The 11,688-nt window shown below is 39.7% G+C and overlaps 2 protein-coding genes across 3 annotated transcripts in view; one reads left to right on the forward strand and one right to left on the reverse strand.

Moving 5' to 3' along the window:
- The window catches only part of LOC145780085 (meprin A subunit alpha-like), a 34,793-nt gene extending 31,390 nt beyond the window's left edge, over positions 1-3,403 (forward strand). For both annotated transcript variants that reach the window (XM_082591809.1, XM_082591801.1), the window contains exons 15-16: positions 1,431-1,707; positions 3,195-3,403. In XM_082591809.1, the coding sequence (XP_082447935.1) occupies positions 1,431-1,707; positions 3,195-3,294 (377 nt within the window). In that variant the 3' untranslated portion in view covers positions 3,295-3,403. The remainder of the gene's footprint in view (positions 1-1,430; positions 1,708-3,194) is intronic.
- On the reverse strand, positions 3,385-11,428 carry LOC145780077 (phospholipase A-2-activating protein-like). Its single transcript, XM_082591791.1, has 12 exons — positions 11,242-11,428; positions 10,841-11,037; positions 9,461-9,706; positions 8,956-9,123; positions 8,665-8,780; positions 8,344-8,539; positions 7,654-7,794; positions 7,021-7,248; positions 6,550-6,700; positions 6,069-6,199; positions 5,060-5,203; positions 3,385-4,701 (listed from the first exon to the last, which is right to left on the reverse strand). Exons 1-12 carry the CDS (start codon positions 11,382-11,384, stop codon positions 4,085-4,087), a joined length of 2,478 nt encoding a protein of 825 aa, XP_082447917.1. The 5' UTR covers positions 11,385-11,428; the 3' UTR covers positions 3,385-4,084.
- Positions 11,429-11,688: the final 260 nt, after the last annotated feature.

Here is an 11,688-nt window from a genome sequence, read left to right on the forward strand (position 1 = left end):
GAATTACAGTATTTCGTATTTTCTAGTAAACGACGTGTCACGTGATCTAATTGCAAAGCAAAATTTAGGCTACATGACACTTGAAGTTCCCTTGTATTGAAAACCAGTAGCGGATTCAGAACGTAATTTATGGGTGGGCCTAGAAAATATCTTGGTGGGCCTGCACCAATAATATCACGGCGAGCCAGTATACAAAAACGTAGTGTTACCGGAGCTTCTACACAAGGCGGAGTCTCTTAGGTTTCGAGTTAAAAAAGTTGATTATGTCATCATAATCCGAACTGTCAACGAGTTGTCTTTCAAAAGACAAAAGTGTAAAGTAGTTAAGGCGTCCAGTCAGCATGGATGATTTTAAGCGCGCTTGGATCCTGTTTGTTGCGGAGAAAAGTCTCTCAACGCTGCAGGACGTGAGAGGAAGTGTTATGATGGTCCTTAAAACAATGTTCATGTTCGATAAAATGTCAGCAGGGCAGCTGTCCAGTACTTCCATGTTACCATGTAGGAAAGTTTTCCCGATCCATTTTCCGTCTGATGTGTTGAATGAATACAGCATGTTTAGCTGATCTACGATCTCAATGCCATACAGTGCACGGTGCACACTGCACACGGACCATTTAGAATGCTTTTTTTGCCAAAAGTGGCAGATCCAGGTGCGAAAGAGGCGCTGCGGCGCTGCTCTCATCAATCCATACGTGTCGTCCATAAAGCGGCAGTTTAACTCCGTTATCTGCCTGTCAAGAAAACAGTTACACAGCGCCCTTAAATGCTCATTGCTCTTGACAGCCGACGTTTTTACCAGCGTTGTGGCGACAACAGACTTGTGAATCTTCGAAGGCAGCTTGCGTTCACCAGAAGCAACTACGGCCCAGTTAGATATGTCATGTTTTACCATTAGTTCTTCTTAATATGTTATTTTTTTATTAATCTGATTTTGGGTGGGCCTACTGTCAATCTGGGTGGGCCTGTGGCCCTGTGATTGGGTGGGCCTGTGATTGGTACAGTACAGGACCTGTGGCCCTGTACTGTACCAATCAGGCCCACCCGGTAGATCCGCCCCTGTTGAAAACCATCAAAAATACAAAACATGAAAAATTGTAGCTTATCAGATTGCTGTAGGCAGAAGATTATAAATTTGACTTTTTTTAATGAGTTGATGTTTTCGAAGAATCCTATGCCTAAGCAGTAATAGTAGCCTACTGTAGAAAACATTTTTTCTTGAGAATTTGTTTTATATTTAGGATCAGTTTGTAACGGTTTTGGTTTCTGTAGTGACATTGTCAAAAATGTGTGCTACCAGAAAAAGGTGTCACTTTCATTATTATCTCTTGTTCGTGGAGTGGCTAGAATTACAGCCTATTTTGAAGAAATCTTGCTGTAGGCTAAATAAAACAAATTATTCCACAAGGCATTTTTTATACTTTGATACGCAGACATGAGCAACTACATCGAGAAACACGCAGCTACCTTTGACGGTCCTCTCCGACCCGATCAAGTGATGAAATCCGATAGTGACAAACCTCGCGATGTCCCCATTGATGACGATACCAGTAGGCCTACCATCACGAAGAATGTTGTGGCAGTGCCTGCAGCTGTTGCTATTGCATTGGCAGCATCCGTGGTGGTCTTTCTTCTTATGTCAGTTCTTATAGTTTGCATCAATCACTCACACGAGAGCGCTATGAATGCGATCGTAGTGGCAAAGAAAAGGTAAAGACTGAAGAGAAGTTTCTTCGTTTGGCTTTAAGGTTTTTAATATATATTGGTACATTTTGTCACACCTAAATTATCGTGACTGTAGTTAGCTTGGCGTAACCAGCAGTGCTTGGTTTTCGATTGTAGTCCTATTGAAAACCTAAGAAGAGTTAAGCAAACATTAGTTACCGGCATAGATAGTTTTACTAGCCACCAGATAAATATGGTCCACAGCAAATCGCCCAAGAGCAAAACAGCCTAAATTAAAAGACAACCTTCACCGATGGGCAGTGACGATCGGTGAGGGAAAGCAAGGAAAGCAGTGCTTACCTGAGCGAAAACTATGCAAAATATAATGACTGAATTCTAGGTTTAACTTCTTATTATTTTTATCAAGTCTATTTTAACTTGAAAATTACTGTGTTCGTGACTAGAATTACTCGTAACTCTTGTGAGTAGTCTAAATCCTCACCAAACCGCATTTCTTGCCTATAAATGCCAATTAACGCAAACGCTTTTGTCAGAAACCATCACTGAAGCTCCAGGGAAATCAACTTTCAAAAGTGCTTACCCTACATTGAAAAACGCCTTCGTTTTATCCAATCCTCAATCGTTTTGCAAAACGACACCAGCTGCTTAGCCAATCAGATGTGTTATCTGGTGTTATGGTTAAAATTGCTTTCCCAGTGACGTCAATGCGTATCTCATAGCGGCTGCTTTTGGTTTCAGGCGAAAGGAATACAGCCTCTACGCATGAGTGATTTTCGGGCTTGTAACTATAGGCTACTGAGTACGCTGAAAATAAAGCTGGTTCTCTTACCAAAAAAAAACATAGATTCTACAGTCAATAAGACATGCAATTCCAAAGGGTACATTAACCAACCAGTACTGAAACAGCACAAGTGTTTTTTTAATTCTTTGGGTCAATAGACTGACATCACAAGTTCAGAGCAAACATACTTGTGTTCTTCAAGAATGGACTAGCTTAATTTAGCCTATAGGCTAATTATTTGCTCTTTACTAGTGCACCAGTCCAATGCATGTCGTAAATGCTTACAGATGACATTGACAATAAGTTTTTGTGCTCAGTCTAAAAAAGCAGCCAACATTCTAGACTAGTCCCAGTTTGATTGATTGAATCTTTATCCTCGGACTGGGAAAGTCCAAAGATTTTGTTTTGGAAATGCTCTCAGAGCGCACCAAATTGGAAGTGTTTTTCAAAATTTTCTGGGGGAGGCCCCCCAGACCCCCCGCTGGAAGTGTTGCCTACGGCAACACGCCTTCGGGCTTCGCCCGACGGTTACGCCCCTCGTGCCTACTACCTTGCTGCAACATATTTCCAAGTTGCTTTCCCAATGGTTTAAGCCACCGAACGTCACTGCCGATGGGGAATGGTAACTCGCGTACATCTCGTTTTTTAACATTAGCCAACAATAGATAGGCCTAAGATCTTGTAAGTTACTGATCTGCCGTTATATTAACCAGTGCTGTGTGGTTTTCAGGGCTAACCGTTCTGACAACAATTTCAACAACGCTTGCTTCGCAGCCGATGGGCCAATGAAAGCAATGAAAGATGAACAACATCGTTCGACTTACGTTTAAATAATTTCTAAGTCGTATTTCTGTGACTGCGATATCTTTCTGACATGTTGCTGTAAATATTGTCTGCAAATACAACTTTGCAATCAGTCATCTAATCTCAAAGTATATTTTGCAAAATTTTCTAAACAAAACGACACTAAGAATCAAAAGTAGAAACAGATCTTGAAGGTCAGGCTTATACTTTATGAACAACATTAGAAAGAAACCAAGCAGCAAATTTCGTGATCTTGAGTGATTTAAACTTTCGTGCTTACGACTTCTAGTTGAAACAAGGCAATCGACAAATCTTTACAACTAAGATATCAGCACGGCAAGTAGCCTAAACTGCGATCCCACATAGCAAACACAGTTATCCTTTTTGTGGACAAAACGTAGGAAGCTTGTAGGTTATACCCAAGAGAAAACATTTCTGGGTCTTATCACATAAATGATTCCAAAGACATTACAAACTTCTAACTTCTTTATTTTATTCCTAACCGCCCATATGCGGTAGATCGTTGTGCCAACGTCCAGTCTCTTACTGTTCCACGCTTTGGTTTTCGAGCCACCAAGTGTGCAACCACCTCCACGTATCTTTTCTCCTTTGTGTAAAGTCGAATAAACCACAGGATTTCAAGTTAATTCATCAGCACAACGCTTAAGAATGAACAATTTGTGATCTTGTCAGGCGAGGCCTTATTGATGAGCAAGATAGATGCTGGTAGCACTGATAATTTCCTTCAAAGACTTTACAACAACAAATTTATTGAGTTGGTGAATCATCGAGCTGAGTTACACAATGCAAATTTTCTTAACTGCTACGCAACAATCTCAGTACAAATTCACCACATTCTGAAACTTTTGCTGGACCTTGATGATTTGAAAGCACCTTCCGAATTAGTTCTTCCATTTTCAAGGAGTGAGCTGCACCTAACGCCACATCGTGGTCAGTCAATAACGTGCCGAGTGCCACCAGGTGTCGAAAGAGGGCCTCAGACGGAAGTCCTTGGGAATTGAGAAACACGAGAATACCATGAATGCTTCTCAACCTCAGATGATCCAACATCATCCGGATCTCGTCGCAAAGATCTGATTTATTGCTGGAAGCGACGGAAAAATTAATGAACAAAGTGGCGATTGCCGTCTGGATGTTGTTATTGCTTCCAGGAGTCGGAGTTAACAGCGTGACAGCTTTTACAATTCTGTCGCATCCTGCGAGAAGAAGTGGAAGTCCTTCTGGAGATCGAAATACGTTCGAAAGTACGCGAAGAGACAGCAGCTGGTTGTTGACGATAGGCTGTTCACTGGTTAGATGACGCAATAACAAGTCCAGCAATGCTTCGGCGTCACGATCACACAACATCACGGACACGTCATCACGAGTGACAAGAGCGAGCCTCAGCAAATCAAGAGCAGGGAATACGAGATCTGCAACATTGAAATGATTGTCAGACAAAATGCCACACCACCTTTCACGCAGCTTTAACGTTCGATGGAGAGGAGAAACTGTCAACAGGCAAAACTAAAACCATGAATTTTAAAGTTTAAATTGCTTTGACGACGCTTAGCCTTCAAAGATTCCTGATTGAATCGCCCACTTTTGAATACAACTTGTCGGTGAAATGCACTGTACAGTGAGGAAACATGTTAAAAATCAAACAGAAATTAGGTTTTTAAGTCCTCGCAACAACAGCGTTACTTTTATAAGAACTCTAGTTGTGGCCAAGCTAAATTGAACACAACATATGCAAAATCATTAAAAATAACAATGTCAGTGCGCCCGTACCCGGTTCCCAGTGCAAAATCTTCCACAACAAAGCCACACCAGTCTCAATCGGGGAACTCCCAGGCTGCGTAAGAGATTCCAGGCTTTTGAGGTCACTGTCAGACAACTCCTCTTCACCTTTCCTCGAATGTTCCTGTAGCTTTCCTGCAAACGCAAGTGGATCACACAGCCTGGTGAGATCACATCAAAGCAGCATATTCTGACGGTAAAGCAATTGACAAATAGTTGTGTCAGGCTTCTAAGCTCCCGGGCCTCCGAGTCTACCGCGCCGGTACGCCATGTTTGATCGCTGGCTTCCACAAGCTAACATTTTTCCACTCCGTTAGTATTAGGAACTTTTTATCACCACTCGCGTTTGCACACGAAACTTTCTTCTCTTTTTTCATAAACAAGGCAAAGTCTCCACACGCCGACGAGAAATATTGCAAATAAAAGTACTATAGTAAAACGTCGTCGACATATAAAAACTCAAAGACTAGCTGTAGCCTACACCTACTTGGAAAGCAGTGCATTCCCAGACAGCAAAATCCGCCATTTTAAAAATGACGGATTTTGCTGTCCAGGTTCAAGTAGGCTACAACTGCAATATGTTTCAGGGCCTTGTTTGCGTTGTTCTTACCTGAGTAAAAGTAAAAACACAATAATATCAATTAACTGATTTTTAAAAACACGACATCTTCACGGATTTTTTATTTTGGCTGTCGGGAAAAAGCTCTGGTAGGCCATGCTAGGTCGCCGGGAAAATAAACAAGCTTAGAGGCCTGTGTATGCATGTTTTAACAGTAATCCTTTCTAAAACAAAGAGTATATCGTATCCTGTAGTGTACTGTACACTGTACAATCTATTCTGAAGATAAACATGATGCGCGGAATGCGACTGACGCATGCAATGCTGTGGGACGTCATTAATTCATAACAAAGAGCACAGTTGAATATAATAAAAGTAGTCCCATGTACAATATCAAACCAAAGCAGAATGTGTAGGGATATGTTGATTGAAATCGGTTACCTAAGATGTTGCTGACGTTACGTGCTTCGAAGAGGATAAAGCCGACTTTGGGAAAGTAGATGTTCTTAGTCGGTTTAGAATTCGCTGGCGCATTGTTTGTAGAGGATTCTGTTGCACCACCAGGTACGTATCTGAAGTTGAAAGAAATTGACAAATGTAAAGTGTTTTATAAAAAAAAAACAAGCCACAAAAGAATAGTGCGTCTGCATCATCAAAAACAAATCATTGCTGTCAATTAAAATATTTTCTTTGTTTTATCGCAAATACATAAAATAATTTTACACATTATTTCATTGTACAGTATTGCTGTGTTAATACAAAAGCCCTTAATTTTTCTTAAAATGACATTGAGAATTGTATGCGATATGATGGGCAATAATTTTTAGTTCCGTAAACAAACAAAAGGTATTTGCTGATGTGGAATTTCGGTTCGACAGCAAATCGTTCCCACACGCAGCAACATTTCCCACTTTCGCCTCACCGTGAAGGATTAAGCATTGGGTCATGCGGCGTCGCAGCTTCTGGCTGCTCGTTGTTAGACGATGGCATATAACGTCCACTCCCAGTGTACGGATCGTTATTCATAGGTTGGGATTGTGGTGTATCGCTTCCCGGAGTGTACCGACCTTGTCCTGGGTGAGAGGTGTTGTTGTTAATGCACAAATGTGATATTATCCACAGTGTTCGCAAAGCGCTGCTTTTGTGGTATAAGGATAGAGTTACTAACATAAAAAATCAAAACCACCCAAATCTTACTTTCAGCACAATAGAGGAAAGTTATCAGATGAAAAGACTCGTACACACTACATAGTGAATTAATACTTGTAATTCAGGGATTCAATGAAGATACATTATGATGCAAAAAAAAAGTTTCTGCTAATGACGACAAATAATTAACACAATTCACCGAGATCTAAAAGGTATTCTGCAAAATACACCCGAGGAACATTACCAGTGAAAGGATCGAAATAGGACCCGTCTGTTTGTGCAGAAGCAGTGTTTCCCTTCGTATTTTCAATAATAAAGCTGGCTACTTGGTCAAGAAAGTCTTGGCTTAAATCGTTGTCGTCAATAAACTTTTGTGCAGCGAACCAAGCATCTTCGGTCAGGTTGTAAGGAAGGTGCAGAGGTGGAGCTCCTTCCTTTATGTCGATGGTGAACACGTAGTCGTATTCTTTCCCTATGAAACACAAGTTTTGTCGTATATAGATCTAACGTTTTTCTAAACCATGAACTTGTTTCAAGATAGTCGCAGCCGCACAAAAGGAAGCACATATCGGTTTAACGATTTTTAAGTACTTTGCCTTTAGCCATATGGCCTACGCCTTAAACACATCGGTCATTTGTACTTTAGAGTTTGAACTTCATAAAAACAATCATAATCTGCAAATCTGTGATTCAACGTCTGCAGATGTAATGTCAATGTAAAAAACAACTGATTTTATGGGTAGAATAATACGCTCTGACAGCTGATTTTTGGAACTTCAGGAAACATAAAATGTTCCATTATATGTTTACTGAACCCGAGCCCCAACATCGACGCTAAAAAGGCTATTGTTGAACACAACACCAAATGACTACTAACCTTGATACATAGATTTCTTTCCCTTGTCGTTAGACCCGATCACGTCACCGACTTTCAACCATCTGCTTTCTCCTGCACTCCACTGGTAGGCTTCCACAGTGGAATTGTTTCGGATCATCATAGTTTGACCATCAGATTGACCTGGCAAACAGGTCGAAGAGGTAAAAATTTGTTTTGTTATCGGAATGAAATTAAAATAATACAAGATAGCCTACCAGTTAGAGATTTTGCTTACACCAAAACTTTAACATTGACAACCGAGGCCGTAGGCTTGAAAGTGAAACTAATATCTTCATTGTTTTTCTTTGCCAAAGAAATCTACAGAAAAACTAATTAAATTTTCTGCACTAATTCAATTAAAGGTGGTCCACACTTGGCTGCCGAGTATAAGTTGACGAAGAAAAGGTTTTCCTTTTACGAGTCCTATGATACTAATCAGAGGATGGCTGCTAGTTATTATTTCTCAACCTTATTTCATTTAAACACATACCCATCCAATTTATTACACCTACACTTACAGGGTACACTTACCAATATAATGCATAGACGATGTTTTTAACATCCAAATTAACCGAGTGACGACCAAGAACCTTGTGGCTGCGAGCGCTTTACTCACTACCACGTCTCAGTATATCAACTTGTAAAACGTGTTCTACAGATACACCCAATGTTAAAAGAAAGTGCCCTCACCAATTTTTTCGAGAGCTTCAGGACCGGGCAAGTTTTCGACGTTGATGTCACCAACATCTAGACCAGACTCCGGGATGGTTGATGTTGATAATTCCTCCTCGTACGCCGCTTTTGCTTCTCCCAATGCAGCGCGCGATTCGTTCCTCGAAAATACTCGTATCGTCGAATCGCTGCATCCCGCTGCAATGTCACCATTCTGCGGGGTATTGGTTTTGGGTAAATTAAAAATTACCACAGCAGTAGAAAAGCAATAGAGGCTATTAACCCAATGAAGAAGATAGTTCGAAAGAAAACAATCTAATAAATTGTGACGCCACTTACCTCGAGAATGGCAACCTTCCAGACACTGGTTGCGGGAGTCGGAAGGGTTTCCAATGGGGTGCCGTTACTCGTCGACCAAACACGCACAGTACGATCCTCACTACTTGACACAAATTCTATGAAAAATATCAATGGAATTTAACATTATTATGACGCTCAAGTTTTATTCTTAAATCAAGAGCTTAAGCTACGATTCCCTACAAATTTTGCATATCTTTTTTGTGCTGTCGAAAAATTAGTTTTCGTTAGAAATAAGGAGCATTGCTTGTTTATAAAATACCATAGCAAAACCTGAAGTTTGGATAGAGAAATCGATGGAGTAAACAAAATTCTTGTGGCCATAATAGGTTTGCAAACACTCCCCATCAATGCTCCATCGCTTAATGCTTGCATCATTTGAGCAAGAAAGGAATTGGGATGAGGAAATAGCAGCAAGGCCTCTTACACAGTCACTGTGACCTGTGGAAAAAAAGAGCATTGGACAAACCTAATTCAATCAGTTGGTATCTAATAAAAATACTACAAAGTTAACAACTATTTTTTAACATAAATATTTCATTTAGCTCAATTACCTTGTTGCCTATTGTCTGTTGAAGTGTTGATGGCCTACCAACAATACAAATCTATCTCTTGTAATTTTGAAAAAATTAAAGTAAGAGGAAATAAATTTTAACATATACATCAAATTGCAAACTGAAGTATTTTAACAATAATTACAAGTTATGATTACTATAAAACTTGAAATTAACCTTAAATAAATAAAATAGGCTAGACATGATAATGTAATTACAGGTACCTTGAAAAGTTTTTAAGCATTTGCCAGCTTTCCAGAGTTTAATGTTTTTATCAGCAGAGGCAGTTAAAATTGCCCCTTGTTGTTCTGGGACTAGCAGTACATCCCATACAGCTGCTTCATGACCATTCATCACCATCATACACTTTGACTGCCCAGCATTGACAGCATCAAGCAGCCACATTCGTGCAGTTTTATCCCATGAGCCACTTATGACTATTCCAAATGTGCTACTTCTGAGGCTGCTCACTAAAACAAAAAGCATTGATTGAAGCCTGATGGATTGTTACAGTTTGTAACATCTTGAATAACTATTGAACGCGTTGCTGTAAGTATATTTACATCCCAAGCACAACCCAAAACACTGTTGTTGTAGTGCCAGAAAAAGTGTCAATACTATTTTATACCAAGAAAATTACACCAATAACTCATTTTAAGAATCAATGGATGGCACAGAATAAACTTTACAGTTACAATTTTTGAACAATTTTACTTCACTGAAACAAGAGGATGGCAGGCCTCGAAATATCCGGCGGTCATGGCGGACATGACCTCCGGAATGAACTCGAATGTCTGCCGAAGCCGACTCATTGGTCGGTCATAAATGACCGCCGCAAAATTCTTGACAAAAATAAAGCTAATGCAGCAAAAATACATTTTAAATTTGAATTGTTACAATTGTTTGTTTAACGCAAAAAAATACGGAGCTGAAACAATAATAGTACAGGCAATTGCTTTAAAGATCACATTAGAGTGGCGTGGTTAACAAGCTGATGGCAAAAGTAGCCATTTTTACATCATTTCAACGCCTTGCAATGTTGCCTTGAAATAAGTTGTCTGAACTTTTCGGCAACAATGAGGATTATTGCGTTACATTGATCGTTTGTTGAAAAGAAACGTCACAAAGAAGCAAGTCTCAGCTGGGTTCCGCACGTGCTTAGGCGAATGTGGCGACCTTATTCACGCTGATACTGATAGAAATAGTATTTCTGCACAGAAGGGAGGGTGTTAGACACATTTGTCTTGAAATTTGGATTGTTGTTTTCAATTATGTTTATTGCGTCATTAAACGACTCATTAACGCACTGATTTATTTGCAAGCAATCTGCTCCAGTGTACTTCAGGGTCGGTTAATAAAGCCATCAACCAATGCAGAGTTATTCTGTTGTAGAAAATCTTCTTCTACAAACACGACTACACAATACTGTAGTGTGATTTTGTGCAAACATGCAAAAAAATGTCCGGTTGAGATATTAAATGACCGCTGAAAGGGCAAGTCCGGTAGGACATGCTTGACCGCCGGAAAAAAGTACAAATTTTGAGGCCTGGGATGGGCTAGAAAAAAAGTTCTAAAAGCTGGTCGCTTTTTTGCATGACTCAAACCTGCATTAGTGTGTCCAGTTAAAGTCATGATGGGTTCACCAGAATCAGGAAGATAAGCATTAATTGTAGAGTCATTGCTTCCAGTCAAGACAAGGCCACTAGGATAAATGTTTTTCATTGGCCCAACAATTGCAATACATGACACAAACTTTTTGTGGCCAACAAAGGTTGTAGATACTTCATATTGCAAACCATCCCTGTGAAAAAAAGAAATTGTTTCATGCTAATTGCTAAGCAGAAACATACCGGTGGCGGTATAATACAGGTTAAAAATGTGTTCAAAAGCTGATAATCTTCGCAAAAAAATATTGCACAACATCTTGCAATACGCTTATATTCTATAACTTACCATTACCAATAGGTTTATAGTATTAGTAGCCTAATAATAATATATGTTTCACCTGTTGGGTATCCAGGATTTGGCTGTCAAATCACGAGAACAAGATAGAATACCACCACTAGACTGGGTAAATGGACATAAACTTCTTACGTCAGCTTCATGACCTCTCAATGTGCAAACGTACTTAAAATTCTTTGATGACATTTCATATGCCGAACTGCAGATGTTTTTAGTTAAGATTAAACAAGAAATCTAAACAAACCAAATGAAATAAAACTGATGTAAATAAGATAACAATAACATTTCTGTTATTTGATATTTACACATAGGTACACCGTATTCGACATGTCGAATAAGTGGGGGCAAGGGGCGGCACTTACACTTGTGTAAGCTAGAGGGGACGAGACATGTCTGGCACCCTCAGTTTTTTGTTAAAGTTGTTGATGCTTTTTTTAAATAATATTATCAGAAACCTGCCGGTTTTGAGCTGTGTATGCAAATGCAAAGC

This window comes from Aplidium turbinatum, chromosome 1 (assembly GCF_918807975.1).
Source record: "Aplidium turbinatum chromosome 1, kaAplTurb1.1, whole genome shotgun sequence".
In the NCBI taxonomy this organism is placed as follows: Eukaryota; Metazoa; Chordata; class Ascidiacea; order Aplousobranchia; family Polyclinidae; genus Aplidium; species Aplidium turbinatum.

Coding starts and splice junctions, on each gene's coding strand:
- LOC145780077 (XM_082591791.1), bottom strand. CDS start 11,384: ATGTCATCAAAGAATTTTAAGTACGTTTGCACATTGAGAGGTCATGAA. Junction 9,707..10,840: donor AACTGGACACACTAATGCAG/GTTTGAGTCATG, acceptor TTTTTGTTTTAG/TGAGCAGCCTCAGAAGTAGC. Junction 7,249..7,653: donor AAAGAAATCTATGTATCAAG/GTTAGTAGTCAT, acceptor TGTGTTTCATAG/GGAAAGAATACGACTACGTG.